At 39.2% G+C, this 21,575-nt stretch overlaps 1 protein-coding gene across 3 annotated transcripts in view; it reads right to left on the reverse strand.

Annotated features, from left to right (window-relative positions):
• Positions 1-13,815: 13,815 nt before the first annotated feature.
• Positions 13,816-21,575, reverse strand: part of LOC121323045 (ras GTPase-activating protein 2-like) — a 51,168-nt gene continuing 43,408 nt past the window's right edge. For all 3 annotated transcript variants that reach the window (XM_041263767.1, XM_041263765.1, XM_041263766.1), the window contains 5 exons: positions 19,496-19,578; positions 18,451-18,659; positions 18,172-18,275; positions 17,721-17,910; positions 13,816-17,278 (listed from right to left, as the gene is read on the reverse strand). In XM_041263767.1, the coding sequence (XP_041119701.1) occupies positions 17,239-17,278; positions 17,721-17,910; positions 18,172-18,275; positions 18,451-18,659; positions 19,496-19,578 (626 nt within the window). In that variant the 3' untranslated portion in view covers positions 13,816-17,238. The remainder of the gene's footprint in view (positions 17,279-17,720; positions 17,911-18,171; positions 18,276-18,450; positions 18,660-19,495; positions 19,579-21,575) is intronic.

The raw sequence follows: 21,575 nt of genomic DNA on the forward strand, positions 1-21,575 counted from the left end.
GTGGAAAGTGCATAATACATGATAGTAACAATACGTGAAGTAGTAGCAGTAGCTAGTAACAGATATCAGGCTTAAGGAGCATGGAAAGCAAAAGAGAACAGGTGGGTTTTGAGAGTTGATTTAAGCGAGCTGCGGTCGGAACATCACGAACCAAAGCTGGGTAAAGCCACCGTCTTTGTTTTAAGCTTTACTAGTTCTTCCAATAACTTTTGAGGTCTGGATTTACTATAGATGGTAAACTATTCAAATTTGAAATATTCTGTATAGTATTGCATCTTAACTTTATTCATGCAAAGTACATTTAAGCAGTCATTTAGTTACATGTGTGGTCTGGCTAAATTAGTACACTGTCAGCATGAATTAACAAATATAGTTGCAGAGTATCATATTAAGCTAAACAATTTCAAAACAGGAAAATATAATATGTTGTGATTTTTCTAAGTAGACCTGGTTTCATCTATTCCCATCTTAGAATATTAAATGCTGTTAATGGGGGTTCAGTGATGATCTCTTAGAAAAAAAACACCTGGAGAAAAAATTAGCGTTAAAATGCTGTGTTAGTAGAATCTGCTGTTTAATATTGAAACCCAATGTCGCTAATGTCTTAATGAGTAATAAATAGTGCTTTCACTTTCCAGCTCCGAGTTGCAGATCAGAGTGACAGCTGTGGGACCGAATACCACCATATTTTTTCTTTGCTGTGTCAACATCCACACGATTGCCTTGTATCTTTACTCGCATGCAGCCATGATAATATGAGTTCACTGCAGGAGGGCACCCATCTATAAGAAATCAAAAAAGTGAATCAGTTTCACTGTTTTCCATTACCATACTCAACAGAGGTGTTGCACTTAGGCAAAATGCTGTCTCAGATTCTGCCTGGTGACTGCCAGCAGATGGATGGCTTCATCTATGGGATTTTACTTCCCAGGTTTGATTTCATTCTAAAAAAGCCGACTTCCTTTCTATAATGCCACCGTATCCATCATTTATGGAGAGCCCTACTGCTTTTATTTACCTGGTAATCCCCCAAGGTAGCCTGGGATGCCTGGTTGGTCCCACACAGCCAGAGCTTCAAAGTCACCAGCAACATTCCAAATAACTTTATCTTCCAGTGATTTGAACACTAGTTGCTTGTTTGCTAGGATCAGCTGCTGAACCTGGAACTCACCAGAACAAAGCTCTGAAGGAAATCATAAGCAATTAGGAAACAACACTTACTACCGAAGAACAAAAATTGTGTTACATAGTGTTATCAATCATATTGTGAAATGTACAATCGAGCTGACATTGCAAATGGCAGCAGGAATTGAGCTTGACAGTCTAAGTGCATAGTGTGGTAATTAAAAGCATATTTCCATATTGAGGTCACAGACAGCATACCGTGATTCCAAACTTTTAAGATCTCAAAGTACATTCAATTACAGCAAACAAAATAAAAAAGGACAGTATACAGATTGTTCAAATTAATAAGTACTTTAGTTAATGTTTGAATGAGCTGAAATTTCAATGGGCAGTCAAGAAATCAATTGAAATTGGCAGCACTTTCCAGAACATAAGCAGAAAACATAACATGAAACTTTGCTGTTCTGAAAATTTTTGTGAAGGGAAAAATACATATTCTAATTTATCTAATTTTATAATTATGTGGGACACCTAACTCCATTTTAATATATCATATTAAACAGATTACTTCAAGGCACAGTTGTTATGTAAACATTTTAATTATCATGCAAACTCATCATGAGTCATGGAAACAAGTTGGATGAACTTGGGAAACACACCTGGATCATAATTCGAAGCTTAAGTAAAGAACCTAAAACATTTAATTTCTGTCCAGAAAGAACATACATTGGCATAGCAGAAACTAGTAGTCCCTAACATACTGTATTACATGTGTCAAGGAAACTATATGTGGTGACTGCCATTTATTGAATAATTTATATTGGTATTTTTTATAAACATATGCTAAACAATAAAACACATTGTCTTTCATGTTCAGCACTGCATCAAACAACGATGGTTTTAATGCATTATGGAGAGAACACCTCTTAAATGGCCCCCAATGGTTCTCACATGTGAGATCACTATATAGACACTGTAAAACATTTTTCAGATTGTAAATAGCTGTGAGAGATTGCATGATGATCTGTTCTCTCAGTGGGTCATTCCACTCCATATTTATTGAAGGTATAATGTAATAATAAAAAAATATTCTCTTTCAATTTGAAAATAGCCATCAACTAATGGGTATTGCTGTCAGGTGATAGGATTATGCTGAGTTTAACATAAAAGCTGCCTTTAGGCATCCTTACCTCTGAAGTCAGCGCCCCGCCCCTCGAGTGCTGAATAACTAAGAGCGTAGGAAGCTCAGCCTCTTTTGCTTTCAGCCTTGATCAGGATTGAACGTAATTATACGGTTGTTTTTACAACTCTCTTTATTTAATTAAATCAGTGTTTGTACCCTCCGTTGCCTTAATTGTGCATGGGAAGCTAGCAGCTGCCCCTTCCCCGGGTTTATTTCACTGAATCTGTAGTTTTACGTTTGCTGAGCGCAGGCCGCAAAATCACCGGGCTCGGTTGATTTTGGTGTCCACTTTTAGCTCTTGTATTCAATTCATACTGCCCCTTAAGCACTTGGCTGAGTTGCTTATTCTCGCTCTTTTCAGCTTGCGGACTCTCGAGCCTGTCTCGCTGGTTATTATTTAGAGCCTTATTGTTAATATTTGTACTTTTACTTGTAATTAACTTTTTGTTTTTCTTTCTTTCAGGAAAGAAACATGAGGTGTGTGTGTTGGCCCTGGGCCTACAGCAGCGGTCTTTATTAGACCTTAACCTGCTCCAGACACCAGCTGCACACGGCATTTCTTGTAAACACTGTGTGTTAGTTTAGATCCCCCGATCTAAATTTTAATTGGGTTTTCTGAGGGATTATTCCCCAAGTGTGTCTCACCACATCATCGCAGCGCACACGCATGTGTGCCCCATGCCCCGTGCCCCATGCACCCCGTGCACATCACATCCATGCCCATGCACTTACCTGCGCACCCTGTGCTTGTGCATTCTCCCATGCACATCTGTGCCCTGTGCACCCATGCGTGCACTCATTGGTACACATCGTTGCCCCGTGCACCCCTGTGCTCCACCTGTGTCTGTGCGCTCCACCGGGCTACATTAACAACTCGGAGAGTTACCGCAATAGAGTCTTGCCTCTCCCTATTCAGGTTGAGAGAGACAGTAAGCATGGTGTTGTGTCAGCACATGCTGGGGTTGATGGCTACTGCCTCGCAGGCCCTTCCTTTGGGCCTTCTCCACCACAGGCCTTTCCAGGCCTGGTTCAACTCATTTGCGCTTCACCGGCAATGAGACAGACATCGCAGGCTGGTGATATCCCAGTCCCGCTAGAGAACCCTGCGCTGGTGGAGGATCCCCTCCAACCTTCGTCAGGGGACAACCATGGGTCCCATCTTCTGGAGGGAAGTAATCACCACAGACGCCGCCAACCACGGCTGGGGCGCAGTCTGGAACGGTGTGGGGACTCGGGAAGTGTGGACGGGGCCTTGGGCCTCAGCCCACATCAATGCCCTGGAACTCAGGGCAGTAGATCTCGCCCTAAAGCACTTTCTTCCGGTGATCCGGAACAACCACGTGCTGGTACGATCAGACAACACCACGGTCGTGGTATATATCAACCGCATGGTGGTTCGGCTGTTACTGTGGTCGCAGCCCCGGTTGGCTTCTCTTCGAGCAGTCCACTTACCAGTCCAACTCAACCATATCACGGATCTCCTCTCCAGAAGAGGTCCCCTGGTGACTGGTGTCTGGCCCATTTTTGCCTAAAGTAATATCCCCGTTCCACGTGAACCAACCTGTGGAGTTAATGGCATTCCATCCTCCTCCCTTCTCCTCTCTGGAGGACCAACGGTTGCACATGCTCTGCCTGGTGCAGGCACTGAGGTGCTATATTGACTGTAAAAGGGGTGTCAGACACACTGAACAGTTGTTTGTATGTTATGGTTCTAGAACGCTGGGTCAGGCATTGTCTAAATGGAGCCTGTCCCATTAGATAGTGGACGCCATTGCTCTGGCTTGTGAATATGTTGGCCCCCCACTCCACCCCACCCCCCCAGGACAATTGAAGGCACATTCTACCAGGGGTATGGCGATGTCCTGGGCCCTCTTTTGAGGTGTCCCAGTGTTGGAAATATGTGCTGCAGCTAGCTGGGCTACGCCACACACTTCCATGAGGTTCTGCAGACTGAATGTACTGCATTGCTCTGCTCCACTTTTTGGAGTATCGGTCTTGGATTCTATTACACCAGTGGAAGAGACCACTTAGTGTTAGTCTGGATTAGACTGCTGTACTCTCTGAGTATGCTCTCCAGTGTTACCCATGTGGTAAGTGTATCCCGCTTGAAACCTTGAAACCAAGTGTGCGTAAAGTGCAGCGCGATCCCGGATTTGCATAAACTAGTAAGTATGCTAGAAATGGAGCTGGAAGAAGTGAGACAGCAACAGGATCTTGAGGAACTGCCACAATTCATGGAAGTCTGTCTCACCCCTAACAGACTGAAAGCCACCAGGTAGATAGAAGGTCAGAACAGCTGGGTTCAGGTAGGCAGAAGCAGGGAAAAAAAGAAACTTCGTCAAACACAACCACCAGAAATCAAAACAACCAAAAAGGGAACTGCAAACGCCAAGTCAAAAAGGAAGTTAGAAAGGCCAAGAGAGAAATAAAAATGAACATTGCTAAGGGAGCTAAAACCAATTCCAAAATATTTTTCCAATATTACAACAGAAAGAGAACATTCAAAGAGGAGATTAAATGTTTAAGAGATACAAATGGCAAAATGGTAGATGAAGAAAAAAAAATAGCAAATGTATTAAATGATTACTTTTCACAAGTTTTTACAAAGGAATATACTGACAACATGCCCCACATGTCATCCAGTTCCTATCCAGTTTTAAATAACTTTAGCATAACCGAGGGAGAAGTGTTAAAGGGACTAGGAGCTCTTAAAATAAACAAATCCCCTGGGCCGGATGAGATCCTCCCAGTAGTACTCAAAGAAATGAAAGAAGTAATTTACAAACCGCTAACCAAGATCATGCAGCAGTCTCTTGACACAGGGGTGTTACCGACAGACTGGAAAATTGCAAACGTAATACCGATCCACAAAAAGGGAAACAAAACTGAACCAGGTAACTACAGACCAGTAAGCCTGACTTCTATTATATGCAAACTTATGGAAACTATAATAAGATCCAAAATGGAAAATTACCTATATGGTAACAGGGTCCTGGGAGACAGTCAACATGGTTTTAGGAAAGGGAGATCGTGTCTAACTAACTTGCTTGATTTTTTTGAGGATGCAACATCAATAATGGATAATTGCAAAGCATATGACATGGTTTATTTAGATTTCCAGAAAGCTTTTGACAAAGTCCCGCACAAAAGATTAATTGAACGCAGTTGGGATTCAAGGAAACACATGTACATGGATTAGGGAGTGGTTAACATGTAGAAATCAGAAAGTACTGATTAGAGGAAAAACCTCAGAATGGAGTGTGGTAACCAATGGTGTACCACAGGAATCAGTATTAGGTCCTCTGCTATTCCTAATCTACATTAATGATTTAGATTCTGGTATAGTAAGCAAACTTGTTAAATTTGCAGACGACACAAAAGTAGGAGGAGTGGCAAACACTGTTGCAGCAGCAAAGGTCATTCAAAATGATCTAGACAAGATTCAGAACTGGGCAGACACATGGCAAATGACATTTAATACAGAAAAGTGTAAGGTACTGCACGCAGGAAATAAAAATGTACATTATAAATATCATATGGGAGATACTGAAATTGGAGAAGGAATCTATGAAAAAGACCTAGGAGTTTTTGTTGACTCAGAAATGTCTTCATCTAGACAATGTGGGGAAGCTATAAAAAAAAGGCTAACAAGATGCTCGGATACATTGTGAAAAGTGTTGAATTTAAATCAAGGGAAGTAATGTTAAAACTGTACAATGCACTAGTAAGACCTCATCTTGAATATTGTGTGCAGTTCTGGTCACCACACTATAAAAAAGATATTGCTGCTCTAGAAAGAGTGCAAAGAAGAGTGACCAGAATTATTCCGGGCTTAAAAGGCATGTCATATGCAGACAGGCTAAAAGAATTGAATCTGTTCAGTCTTGAACAAAGAAGACTACGTGGCGACCTAATTCAAGCATTCAAAATTCTAAAAGGTATTGACAGTGTCGACCCAAGGGACTTTTTCAACCTGAAAAAAGAAACAAGGACCAGGGGTCACAAATGGAGATTAGACAAAGGGGCATTCAGAACAGAAAATAGGAGGCACTTTTTTACACAGAGAATTGTGAGGGTCTGGAATCATCTCCCCAGTAATGTTGTTGAAGCTGACACCCTGGGATCCTTCAAGAAGCTGCTTGATGAGATTCTGTGATCAATAAGCTACTAACAACCAAACGAGCAAGATGGGCCGAATGGCCTTCTCTCGTTTGTAAACTTTCTTATGTTCTTATGATATCGTACTGTTAAAGACCATCTGTTCATAGAACAGTGTTAGGACATATGTCTTTCGAACCAGGCGCTGAGGTGCTGTTCCGTTTTTTACATGTGGACCGATCTTGTCCTACAGCCACATGGTCTCCCTCGCGACTGCTTTGGTACACAGTACCCATTAGTTAATGGCTATTTTCGAATTGAAAGAGAACGTAAGGTTGCGGATGCAACCCTGATTCTCAGAAAGAGAAAATAGCCATCAAGCAGAGAGGTCACTTCAGTAGCCCTTGCGGCCTGAAGCAAAAGAGGCTGAGCTTCCTACGCTCTGCATAGTCATTCAGCACCCGAGGGGCGGGGCGCTGATGTCAGAGCTACAGAGGCCTAAAGGCAGCTTTTATTAGTAGTAGTTTTATATCAGCCAAATGCAGGACTATCTCTTTAAGGCATTGAGTTATAAGGGGTTTGCATCAGAACAGGTTAGGCAGAGTGCAGAAATCTCTGGATGGAGAGAGAGCTGCATTATGAAACACCTGTTGCGTAGTTTGACTGGAACCCTGAAAGAAAATGAAATAGAGGGTGTGTATACCTTCACATAATATAACAATGATTCTGCTATTGTTGGTTAAGTAAAATACTGTGTTTTATATTAAGTATAAAACATGTTAAATTGTACTGAATTCCACGATGTAAAACGTGTGGAGGTGGCAGGCCCTGATGATAATGTATGTCTGTTTGTTACAGAGGCTGCCACCACTCTCTTGCTCTGAATAAATTATTCACCTCTTTCCCTTGTACATCCATTCTTCGACCTTTCTTTCCTACCTATATTTTGGTGAATAAACCGAGACCCTTAAAAAAAGAACCCAGTTCCCTGTGTGAGTGGTGTTTAACGAAGAAACAACAGCCCTGTTGGGAGGGGGGTGGATTGGTCAGTGAAGAGCCAATGTTGTGAGGGAGGCTGCAAAGCTGTTAGACTGGAGTGTCGGGCGGAAGGCACGGGACAGGGCGAAGAGGATCAGAGATGATCGGAGTTGGTGAGCAGTGCGGGAAATTCAGCGGAGGCCGAAGAGGACCGCAAGGTGACAATAGGACTGTAGGAGCGGGACTAAAGAAAAAAGAAGAAAGAAAGGTACTGTGTATCTCTAAATACTCTGAGAAGAAACTTTTTTTTTTGTTGGGGCTATAGCATTATAGGTTTAGCAGAAAGTAATCGGAATACGACTTTGTGAGTGCGATAGACACAGCAGGATAGGATAGTGAGTTTAGAAGAACAGTTAGAGGAATTAAGGGGTCGGCACACCGAAGGAATGGAGGCAATAAAGGCTTTGGGCCAAGGGGCGGAACCGGCTCTGCCGTGTCCGTATTTGTATATCCCGAAGGAAAGGAAAATTCGCCCTTTCACAGGGAAGAGGGACGATGATAGACTGTTTGATGAATTTGTTGCTGAAGTTGAATGGGAAAGATATTAGAAGTTCTAGTCGAGGTATTTGACGAAAAGAGATCCATGCCCCACTTATGGAGACATTTTTATGGACGAAAGGACAGTGAGACCACACGTGAGTATTGGTATATACTATCACAGCTGTTTGGTAGTGTACAGAGACGCTCGACAGAAGAGCTTGGTGAACAAAATAATAAGACCAGAAGCTAAACGATAAGACCAAGTGAGATGTGTTTCCACTTTCGAGAACAGAGAAAGCTTTTGATGCTCTGCATGGTGATCAGATCTTTTCGACCATGGATTTAGCTAGCTTATATCATCAAGTAACAAGTCATGAAAAAGACCAAGAGAAAACAACATTTGTCTCCCCGTTGGGTTTGTTTGAATACACCGGAATGCCTTTTGGTCTGTGCAATACCCCCGCTACCTTTCAGCGGTTAATGCAAGCAACTATGAGTGATCTGATTTTTAAAATACTGCTAGTTTATTTAGATGATGTATTGCTTAATTCTGCATCGTTTGATGAGCATCTGAGCCGATTGGCTATTGTATTGGCTAGATTAAGGAAAAATGTAATTTCCTGCAGACAGAGGTGAGCTACTTGGAGCATTTAGTTTCAGCTGCAGGGGTCTCCATTGACCCTGAAAAAGTTTCCGTAGTGGGAAGCTGGGAAACTCTGACCTCTGTAAAAGGATGAAGGTCATTTGTTGGGTTTGCTAATTAGTATAGGAGGTTTATTCATGGCTTTGCCACGGTTGCAGGACTATTGCTTGACCGGGTTAACATCTGTAATAGCCAGGGTGCCATTAAGCTAGAGTGCAAGTCATTCGGAAAGCTGTGGACAGCTGACTGCAAACTAGCCTTCATGGAATTAAGACCAATAGAACGAAATGAACAAAATTATAATAGCATGAAGTTGGAGTGGCTAGTCCTTAAATGGGCAGTATCAGAAAAATGTAGAAGTTACCTGACAGGGTCTAAGTTTGTTGTGTTAATGGACAACAACCTGTTATGCCATCTGTAAACAGCAAAGCTGGGGGCTACAGAGCAGTGGTGGGTAGCTCAGTTAGCTCTGTTTGATTTCACTGTGAAGTACAGACCTGGTAGAAGTAATAGGGATGCAGACGTGCTGTCCAAATATCCTGTGGGGGAGAAGCACAGGGGAGCGACCCAGATGAAGGCGGTGTTAGCTTTCTCCATAATGAATACACCTGTATTTTACTTTAGGTGTAGACCAGATGCAACTTGTGTCAAATCAAGGTTTAAATGGCCAGCAGATGGTGCCAGAGGCACAGACACCAGCTCTACCAGGCTACTCCAAATCAGATTTAAAGTAGTTTCAGAACTTTGCTTCAGCTTTGCGTGTGTTTTCGAAGTAATGGAATGCGAAAAAGAAACCAGAAGGTACGGAAAGGAAACAATTGAGCTGCACTGCTCGTTTGCCACTGAAGCAGTGGACTAAAATCCAGATGACAGATGGGATGCTGTATCGTGCAGTGCATTATACTAGGTCTGGTGAGAGGCGTCAGTTGATGTTGCTTGAGTCTCTGAGAGAAACCGTTTTAAGGAGCCTGCATGATCAATTGGGACACCAGGGAATAGAGAGTACGTGGAGTTTGTTGCAAGGCAGGTGTTTCTGGGTAGGGATGTGGGGGTGATGTAGAAAAGTGGGTTAAACAATATAACCGCTGTACCCTTTCCAAGTTACCACACCCACTTGCACCTGCACAGATGACCAGTTTTCTAGCCTCCTGTCCGCTAGAAGTAATAGCTATTGATTTTACTATGCTAGAACCAGCTAGTGATGGTATGGAGCATGTACTAGTAATAACAGTGTTCACAAAGTTTATCCGGGCTGTTTGCACAAGGGATCAGAAAGCAGTGACCACAGCCAAGGCGTTAGTGAGAGTGGTTTCAGAGATACATGGAGTACCTGAAATAATTCACTCCAACCAGGGTAGAAATTTTGAGATGGAAGTAATTTCTGAACTGCGTAGACTGTATGGTGTTAAAAAAACGCGTTCCACACCCCATCATCCAGAGGGTAATGGGCAATGTGAGAGATTTAATATAACCTTACACGATCTCCTTAGGTCTCTGCCTCCTGAGAAGAAAAGGTGGCCAGAACAATTACCAGAGCTGTTGTACGCATACAATGTGACTCTGCATGCATTCACAGGGTACTCACCATATGTTCTGTTGTTTGGAAGAAATACTAGGTTGCCAGTGAATGCAATGTTAGGTGAAACAGATGAACAGGAAGGCAGTACAGTGACTGATTGATGGAGCAAACATCAGGAAAGTTTAAGGGATGCACACCGAAAAAAGGGGAGTATTTCTGCCTGAAAGCTGAGCACAGATTGCATGGCCACAATGAAAAAGTAGAGCCATAGGAATCCTGTTCCCCCACCTCCTATTAAGGAACAAGGAGAACGAGAGGACACAGAGACAGCAGCTGGGGTAACAGTGTTTTCAGGGAAGATTTCTGTTTCTGTAAGAACCAGAAAGTCAAGAGAGAGATGAGAGGCTTAAGCAGAGATGAAATCAGCCTTGTTGCAGGCTGACTGGTAGTTTCAGAAGGTGCCAGAGAAAGAGAGCAGGAGGAAAGAGCAGAAGAGGGAGCAGAGGTAGGGAGAGCAGATTGGAAGGGTTAAAGAAGTACTGGTGAGAGAATTTACATAAACGTGGACAGGAGGAAAAAGTTATAAATACAATACATAAAGACAAAAGTACAAAACAATATGTATATAATACTAAAATAATTTGAAAGTTAATAATAAGATATTACAAAAAGTACCAGCCTGACAGCAACCCTCCTCTGGCACAGCTAAATCACACAGTTTCAAGTCAATTGTAAAATGTATCAGACATCAGCTAATGCTTACAATACAATAGGCTGGAGAATACATGTTTTATATTAAAAACTTCAGGTTTAGATGTGAGTATATCATTATCTGAAAATGATAACACATGTTTAAAAACTTTGCAGAGTAGGATTATCATAATTTTATTTTAAGCCAAGTTTTCCATTTTCCAATTCCTAAAATAAACCCCTGAATCAAAAAAGGGTTAACTTTTTTTTTGAACCCCTGATTAATACCCTTTGTTGAATAAGTCAAAAACTTTTGGCAGTTTAAAGATAGATTAAAGATCATAACCATATTTTGTGCTGCGATTGTTTGAAGAAAAAAATGGTTGTAATATTTAGTAGCAACAGAAATGTTTCAACAACTTTTACTATTAAGAAAAAACAATAACAACAATTCTATTCATGAAAACATTTCAATTTTGATTCTTGGTTTAGATTATTATTTTACTGTACAACTATGGTAGAATTTCGTTCTTTCCTTAGATACAAACTTTCTGACCCTGTATTTTGTCAACATGAATTAACAGTGATCAACTAGATGTATATAGATATTGAACAAGACAAATAGCATGCATATCATGCTAAATTGTTAGATTCGTTCACGGTTACTGGTACGGTACGATACCTAACATAACAAATCATTAAGTTACTTACTGTAACTCTGGTTCCCTGAAAGACGACCACCAACGAACATTATGTATCGGATATGCCTTCCCATTGGGTAGGTATCGCTGAGCTCTCTAAACCAGAGCTGCAGATAGGCCCCTTCCTGGGAAGATGCATTCGGTCCAACCCATCAAGGGAATAAAACTGTCATCCTTAGGAAGCCATTTCTCTTTTTCCATCAAACCCGAGAGGGCGACCGATGCATCAGCTGCAAATCCGTCATCTGACAGGTATGCGCATAACGTACTGGAGTCCAGCCGGAGCCCCAAGTACGTTGTGCACTGCACCAGTGTAAGCCGACTCTTTGCATCTTTGATGGTGAGGCCCAGCCTCGCCAGATGCTCTGTTACTACCACCGTGTGGGCCACTGCTCCCTCTCGTGACTGGGAACAGCTCAACCAGTCATTGAAATAGTTTATTACTTTGATCCCCTGTAGCCACAGGGGGGCCAAGATAGCGTCCACTTACTTTAAAAATGTTCGAGGAGCACAGCAAACTCATAAACGCTTCCTTGAAAAGAAAAGCGGAAATACTTCCTATGCTCTGGACGAATGGGAATGTTGAAGTACGCGGTGGTGTACCAGTCACCTGGCTGGATGGACTGGAGAATGTGACAGTGAGTAGGCATCTGGAACCTCCTTTCTTTTAAGAACCTGCTGAGAAGCCTCGGGTCTAGGATGGGGTGTAAGCAGCCATCTTTTTTGGGTACCAGAAAATACCTTGAGTAGTACCCCTCTCTGTGGGAGGTGGTGACTACGAGATGAATGGCTCGCTTGCATAGCAAGCCAGCCATTATCTTCTGAAGTACAGAGGCCTGAAGAGGCTCTGTCACAAGTATATGGGATACCTCGAAAGGGAGGTGGTCCTACGCAGAACTGAAGCGCGTAACCATTTTGCACTGTGGCCAGCACCCAGGAGTCAGAGGTAACAGTGCGCAAGTACTGCAGCTCTTGTGCCGAAAAGGGGCCCTACTCGGGCTGTTAAGGCTGTGGCAGGGCAGTTTGGGGTGGCTGTCAAGGGTGCTGGCCTTGGAAATGCCTCCTGGGAAGCCGGGGTGTGGACAGGCCACGTCTTGCGTTCCCCCTGCCTGCCGGGTGGTCCAGGGTTTTTTGCTGCTGGTGTGCCCTTTAGGCGATGCCTTAGGTCACCTAGCAGAGCCGTGGGGACTGGAACTGTCCTGGTGACAGTTTGCGTCCGAGGAGCTCGTCAGCTGTTAGACCTGCCCCACGCGGAAGCCACCTGCCGGGACATCTTGCGTTCTCGGTCGGATCTCTGTAAGATCTGATTGTTAACCAAAGTATTCAAAACAGCTGACCCTAATTATCCCTTTAATTGGGTTGAGTTAACTAGGGGGAAAATAACTTTTTCACACCTGAAGATTGCATGCTTGATTACCTTGCTCACCAAACAAATGAAAGAAGCACCAGACTCATTTTTTCTCTCAGACTCCCTCTATATACTACTACAACCCACAAAAAGATCTGACCAAATTCAATGTGAAAAATGTGCAAAAATTGCAGAAAATCAGACCGGGGCTAATACTTTTTCATGGCACTGTATATATAAAACAAATGGGTCATAGTGGTAAATATTGTAGTCATTTATCATACTTACTACTAAGCATACCACTGTTTCTGCAATTGAACATGCTTGCCTTTGCTTACAATGGTTTATACTGATTGATATACTGCTAATATCAACTTTAATAAGGGCATTGTCATAAAAGAAAAGTTGATTCCTTTATTTTCTTGTGTTTAGATCCAGCAGTTAGTCAGTCCAAGAGAAATGAGAATCATGGTGTGTTTTGTGAATGCAATGCATTCAGATTTTTTACAGCTGTTCTAAAAATGATGGGATAAATGGGTCTGGAAAAAAAACAGGAATTCCAATGGTGCCTGTCAAGCTCATTCTGTCATGTTTAAAGTAGTCTCACTGGAAAGTGAGAAGGGGATGTACACATTTGTATTAAAACACATTACTTCTAGCCAATCAGACTGCTCTGTTACAGTATATCAAGTCATCATATGTTTAAACTTTTAAACTTAAACTTTTGACAAATGTGCTCGCTAAGGCCAAAAAGAGAACACCAATGTTCAGGAAAGTTTGCAATTGTTGATGCAGTTGAACAAGGCCCTGTTTTTGGAGTTTGAAGTTTATATGCAGTATTAGGACCAATCTGAACAAACACCATCAATATTCCCACTATAAGAACCATGGGGACTACAACAGAAGACAGCAAAGTAATTGGGTAGGAGTAGCAACTTATTCAAATGCCATTTATTTGGGTATCATGGAGTAATCTTTATTTAAATGTTATAATGATGTACTGTACAAAAGCAATGGATGCTAAAATCATCAAAAATCTGCTTGGATACCAGGCAAGGGGAGTCCTCTGCCAAGCCTTCAGTGAACATTACTCCACATCACAAAGGCATCAAACAATTCAGCACAGGGGATCAAGACTGAACTGCAGAGAGTTTCCAGGTCAGGTCAGTGCCCAAGCGCAGCTAGTGCTATTGCATTAAATTCACAGGAAAAACAGACTGTTAGTGCAGAGTGAGGATGACATCTTCCATCTAGTAAAACTGGGTTCACACCAACCTGCTATTGTATCCAGCTCACCATTTATGGCAGTCTGTACATGAATGTTCAAGTTATCTACCTTCCACAATTCAGAATTCAGGAAGTAAGCACTTTGACTTCCTTAACAATACATAATTTTTTGGACTGAGATTCCAGAGACTTGGTACTAAAGATGTTATTCCCAGCCCTGATGTTTTCATTAATTTGTACAACAGCTCCTGAAACATTGACTGGTTTCGATGGGACCGAGATGATTACTCCATTAACTCTGAACTTTGTTTCTTTCATTAACATTTAATCATTATAACCAGTCATTTGTTTTAAAGCATCTAAATTAAACTAAAGAGAGTTAAAGAACACAAATGCATTCTGTTGGAAACATTTTATTGCTAATTATTTCTGAAGACATAAAAGGCAATATTGCGTTTTATTTTATTTTTTGTAATAACAAAACAAATACATTTAGGCAAAATATGTCGTTACAGAAATCAACTACATTAATAAAGAGTAGATTATTTTGCATAATTACTGAAATGTTTAAAGGACTTGTACCGATTACATTTTATATTAGAGCACAGTAAAATCATTGTTCATTGAACTGTTTCTAAACAGAACACAGAGATTTGTTCTAGAAACCTGTATTTTCTAGCATTGTGCTTCCTTTAATGCAGAACCAGTTACCACATACATTGGTGATATGAGAAAATGTATCTTGTTACACATCCAATAAATTCAAAAACATGGCACAGAAGTTTGTGGTTTGTGTCTGGAATTTTGTTTTTTTTATACTCTGATCTGAAACTAATTAGTTCAATGTACTGTGTAGACGTCACACACTTTTTTGTATCTGTGTGGTAAATGACAAGAAACCATGTTGCAAAATGTTGCAATTTATACAATTAATTTCACAATCCCACAGCTCACCAATAAGACTTTCAGAAACAAAGAGGTGGCACTAAACTTGCTTCTGTAGTCAAAATAATGTGGACTATACAGTATGACACATGCCACCTGTCTATTGCATCAGACAGCTGTTATTCTGCATAATCTCATTCAAGGTCATACCCATAAAATGTTTGAATCAGTTTACCAACAGCAGTACCACAAGCAATTCAAATTTCAGCTTCACATTCAAGGTGTAAATTGTCAGCATGACGATCGCATTGACATTTCATATTGATTTTATAAAAGGGCCCAAAAAAAAAAAAAAAAAAAAAGCAGTGAAACTATGCTTAGCCAAGAGAAATGGAGTAGAAATGCTTATCTACAGTTTTACACATCACGTAGACTTGATATTGTCTTTTTAATACTTCAGATTCATGACCTAAACCTTATCTGCTTGGTGTAACATTTCTAAGCATAACCTAGACGTACCAGAATGCTACTTTACATTGCCTAAGAGATCCAGTATGGTGGCTTCTGTTTTCTAGTCAGCTGATTTATGTTGTTTAAACGAGATGAGATAATGCAGCAGTTGTTTTTTTAAGCAGTTGGAGCATAAAGGCCCATATCTATCAGTGCTCTCATATTTTAGGCAAGTACTAAACATATAATATATACTAGGCAATGTAAAGTAGCATTCTGGTATGCCTAAGTTGTCGTTATGCTTATAGAAAAATAAATAAATTGAAACTTGTAGGACTGTTCCTACCATTTCACTGCAGACAAGCACCATTGCTCCACACTGCTTTTTGGCATATGTAGCTGCAATAAGCTGGTCTTGTGTACGTACCATATTCTAAACTTGTCTTTTAAGCATAATATTGCAAAATGAAGAAAAAAAGCACTATTTTACAAGTAATATTTACAGCAGTACAACAGAGATATGGGCAAACAATCATCAATGTTGTAGTTGTGGGCAAGGCATACTGCTGCCAGTAAGAAACCCAATAGGACATTCCATGTTAGCGGACTCTACTGCATGCTTTTGTTGCTCTCAGGTGTACCCAATTTAAAAAAGGTAAAATATTAGTGTAACCTTTTCTCAAATGCAGTACATCTGGATTTGTGATAATTAATACTTGTGTGACCAGAACTTCTGCCACAAATTAAAAACAAACAAACAAACCAAAAACAATATGCATTGGTCAAAATCTGAAATAAAATGAGCAGCCCATGTATAAAACATTTCAAGCCTGAAAACTACTTGCAGTACAATAGGTGGAATGTTCAATAAGGTTCCCAGTCTTTTTACCCCCTTGAACAGTGACAACCTTAGCAAAAAGCAACGCCTTCTTAACATGAGGGTTCCAACAGAGATCAAGCTAAGGTGGGTTTTTAAAGAACAAAAGACTAAAAATAACCTTCCTTTTCTAAATGTTTTTTTTTTTTTTTTTTTTTAATTTCAAGTATATTAGGTGAAAAATCTCTTTGGTGTTAGAAATCAACAAGGTACTAATATGTTTGTACATATGCATATACATTTAAAAAAAAGTTACAAAATATCGATCATTTAAACTGATCAAAATGTACTAAATGGATACTAAAAGTATCTAAATAATTATATCTGGAATAGTCCAAATTTCTAAAGTGCTTGTATGTGATTTTTCTTTTTTTTCAGGATATCATTTACATGCAAGGCAAGGAAAACATTTATATACATTAATAAAACACAAATAAGGAAAATTAGAAATCTCGCTTTCCGTCAAAACTGTATGTGTTAAAAGCATGCATACACACTGGAGTTTCCATACCACACGTGCTGTTCATCCAAAGCTATAATATTCCCTTTTTTAAAATTTTAATGAGATATCACCACTAAAAAGTAAAATAAAAAAGCGGCTAATTTTAGAATTACTGGCATAATTAAATTATAATAAGAAATATAAATTATATTAGCAGCATTTGAAAGGTTGCTTATACGTATTTTGAATTTTTTTAAGCTATTCTCTAGCATTCTGTACAAAATTATTATTATTATTTTTTTCCGTAAAATAAAAAAAAAAGGGGCACACAACTTTTAAACTGAATAAAGTAAAATTCACTAATTGTACTTGTTCCAGATATTTGTATTGCATTAGCACAAATGGATATGTGTTCTTCTGAGTGGTACCTGCAGTTTCAGTGCAATTCCAGTGTTTAGTATCTCAATGAAGCAATGCTTGGCATTTGCATATTGTAGAATTCCAGTTCTCTAAAAGCTTTTCCATGCTGTCTTCATTGTTGTTGCGATGACTTTCCTACAATTGGATTGTCCCTAAAGTAAACACATGTAATAAGCACAGCATTAGTGGCTTAAAAAACATTATGAAACCTGAAACATTCGAAGATATTATTCATATTATATATGTATTTTCTAATTTAAAAAGGACAATATTGTTTCAAAAGCCATGGAATTAGTCTGTTGACTCTAAATACTTTTGTACCTTACGATGATACAGGTGGATTGAAAGGTGACAATACCACATGATTTGTAAGATCCAGATTAACCCAAATACGAATGAGAGAGCTGTTGCAGGTGTTTGTTCTTTTTGTTGCATTGTGTCTAATATACCTGACAATCAATTAAGTGGTTCAGATTGTGTATTTTACTTCAGAATAAGATTTTGACAAATTGTGATCATTTTTATCGTTGTTTCAGTTTAGTTGCATTCAACACAGGGTTAAGGTACAGATAGCGACTCTGCCTGCATACTTACTCGCTGCCATATTTAGTGCTAGTTGATCTTTTCTTTTGGAAAGTCTCGTGATGTTCTAGAAGCTTTTCTGTAACTTCGCGGATGTGTTTAATCGTGTTGAAGGTTTCCCTTGAATCCTCGATTGTAAAATGGGAATAATCGTCTTGCTCCTTTTGAGGGCCTTGGTACACTGCTATGGTTGCACAGGCCTCTGCAATCGCGAAAGTTATTCTTTAAGATATTTTGTGACATGATACCACTTACTCACACAAAAAAACATGATAATACAAGATCATTTATAATAGGAGTGATAACAAAAACATACACTGTACCAAACAAACTACAATACAAAAACCTACGTTTGATTACCATGTAATAGTCAAGTACACGAAACTATCCACATAATCTGAAATGCCTTTGGATGACACAGTGATACTGAAGACTTTTTTTTTTTATTATTATTCATGCTTGCCTTCCAACTTCTGGAGTTTTAAAGTGTTTGCTGTAAATAATGAATAGATCCTCTCAGTTTCTCGGTCACAATCAATATCAAGCTGGATATTTGCCGGCATGGTCCTGAAAATACAAAATAAATAAGAATTTAACACGAGTCGTTTCAAATTTAACTGCTTTGATCTGGCACAGACTTTACACTACCCTTTACCTGAACTGGACATAAATAGTCAAAACTTAATTATCAGTTTAGAGTATAAACACAAATGAAAATGATCTGAAGGAGTACTGTACTCACGCGGTACATGGCTTACAGCCAGCATGTGTCTCAGAAGTGGCCTTGCAGCAGAGCCAGCTTCCACAGACATAGGCTGAGGTATGGAAAGAAGTCAGTCTGCCCTGATTACAACGACTGACCCGGCTGAGAATCTCCACCCATTCGCTGGCCTCCACACAGTTATTTGCTTGAACGTAAAGCAGTTTCTCAGTATAAATTACCTGGAACATCTGAAAGTGATAAAGTGCATGGCAATCATTAATGTGGTTAGAGATGTGAATATTGCACCATCACCTCAAAATATAAATTAACTGTAAAACGTAACTTTTTTAGTACAATACAGCACACTTGACATTTGATATATTAACTGTAAAAACTAGGATTATCCACATTTAATCTAAATGGTTAGATATGCTGGCTAATCCCAGTTTCAGATGAAAATTTGAATGCACTAGTATATATTAGGCTATTTACAAATAACCATCTCAAAAGGGACTCGCCACCAGGTAGCTGGTGAGATCTTCCAGTCAGCTGGGATGTAAATGAAGACCTATCTTTCTTTTTTTTTCCTAGTCTTTACTTTTTTAAAAATATATAGTTTGGAACCTAGCTTCCAAAAGTGTATGAAGAAAACACAAACCCAGTTAACACCATGACGCCAACGTGGCAACAACAAGGATGGAAAGCGAAAGACGAACAGAATCTGTCTTTGGCCAGGAATGAAAAATGTCAACATGATCAGTATGTACTTTTCAATCTTTTTCCTTTCAAGTACAGCAGGGGTTTGGCATGGAATTGCTATAACTGCTCCCAAAGTTTGAAAAAAAAGCTTAACATTTAACCTTAGTGCTGAGCTAAAAGATGAGAAGCTGATAACCAGCTCAATATCCCTCAACAAGGTGGACTCTGCAAAAGCTTAATGAAAACCTTCAGTACATGCTGACACATGTGCGGATCAAAAGATAAACAGGCAACCAAGCACCATCTTAATCCTAATGTTCTGTGAACAGCACCACATTCACCCTGAAAAACAACCAGTGAACATCTGCCTGGGCTTTTTACTTACATTTTTTTTATTAAATGCACTCTCGTCAAGTTTCTCCACTGCCAGAATGTTTTTGATGGGAATTGTGCACAATGCTTCTTTGCCTGTTAAAAAAAAAAAAAAAAAAAAAAAAAAACACAAATTTGAATAGAATACATTTAATGAAGAGAATTAATAAACAATATTTGACAAGGATATTATAAAGGTAGTTGGTGGGGCACTAAGAGCTCGCTATTTCTTTAGTTATATGAACATTGAGAACTTGGTTTGTCCAAACCATTGTTTTATGTGCAATATTATTTTAGGGCATTTTAATTTGATGATTTTTTTATTTTTTTTGTTAGCTTACTGGGTTTTTTCAGTTCTTACAAAAAAAAAAAAGATTAATGGTATAAGTTAATGGATGAAATCAAGAACTATCTGTTTTACCTTAATCTTCTAAAAAATACTTTGAAGTCATGAGCTAAGCAAAGTGTAAGTTATTTCTACAAGTAGTAATCTAACACGCAGAGAATTTATTTAGGCTCCAAGAGATAACACTAGCAGCCCATTCATTTATGAACTGTCTGCTTCGTGCTCCTAAAAACAAAATACACAAACATCCCACTGATTCAGTAATAATCACAAGAATGGCATTTTCTCATGCTAGTTTCTATTTTGTGGTGCTAAATGCAAATTAGATTTATCTGAATAGAAATTGTTTACATGTATCTTAATTAAATGTCAAGATTATTTTTATGCTACAGTAATTCTCCATAGGAAAGAGTAAGATGAGTGATAGATAGATAGATTATATATTTTTTTCAAAGACTGGAAAATATAAACTTGGAAAAGCTCATATACATTTCATAAACAAAGTTTTAACACATGTTACAAATGTAAGGCTGGAATTGCCCTCAAACCCTGCCCTCCAAGAGCCAAGCGGTTCAATTTATATCAGATGTATATAAAACCTTCTAAACTAATTCCAGCAGGATGGATTAGTAATTTACCAAAAGCTTGCTCAACTTTTTTTTTTTTAAACTAATCAAGATACAATCTATATACTACTGTACCTGGATAAGTATTGTAACAATGAAATGTTTCATCAATACAAAATAAAACATAGTAAAATAACATTTGTATTGAGTATGGTTCCGATATGGTTGACCCTGGACATGCACAGTTGCTTCCTTCCTGACAAAATCATTCTATTAATTATCTATCAAATTCTGCCCCTGTGCAGAAAGAAATGTATGTTCTTTTCCAGGACGCATGAGATACATCCATTCAAATAAATTCTAAAAATCTCTCTCTTGTGTTTGTCATTAAATTCCACTTACAAAACAGACTATGGTCTTCCTTCGTATTTAAAATGCACTTTTTAAACACTTTCTCTTCTAAAAATGGCCTGCTTCTTAAATTAGATTATAGTAATGAGTGTATTAAAATCAGCAACAAAAGACGTAACTGCCCCAGTACACAAACAGCTACTTGACTAACTGCTGAGAAGACGAAGAAAAATCACTGCCCAATCTCGAATCAACCATGACATACAGGCAGCCATTTTCAAAGAAGCGTCACTAGCTTCCTGAGCAATTAAAATAGAAGCTTTTACTAGTTCTAACAAACAGTACCAGCTTGGGCAGATTGGAAATACTGATCAGGCACCCATATTTTTCTTTATGTTTATGTATATTTTACATTATTTATTTTAGGACAGACAGTAAATACATAAAATGTCCAGTCATCCCAATGCTTACTACTTACTTGTGGAGAGTGGCGTGAGTACAGAGCTCAGTGTTTCAAACACAAACTGTTTCTTTAAAACAGAATAGTTGTATAGTTTAGTTTTTTAAGATTAAGAACTTCAACCGTGCTTTAGTGAACCACAAGTAACGTCCTGTACTGTTGCTTGTTTTACTCAAGTAATGTACTCTACTTTTGCTTGTTTTACTTATTTTGCATGTCTTGTGACCCAGATGTAGTTAAAAACCGACAGAAGAGCTTGCGGACCAGTTTTTTCGAGAAAAAAAAGAGCAAAAAACAAAAGTGGGTAGGCAGTAAGAAATATAAAACCATGGAAATACAGGCTGCAAATGCCATTTTTGGAGCAGCATTT

Source organism: Polyodon spathula, chromosome 11 (assembly GCF_017654505.1).
Source record: "Polyodon spathula isolate WHYD16114869_AA chromosome 11, ASM1765450v1, whole genome shotgun sequence".
In the NCBI taxonomy this organism is placed as follows: Eukaryota; Metazoa; Chordata; class Actinopteri; order Acipenseriformes; family Polyodontidae; genus Polyodon; species Polyodon spathula.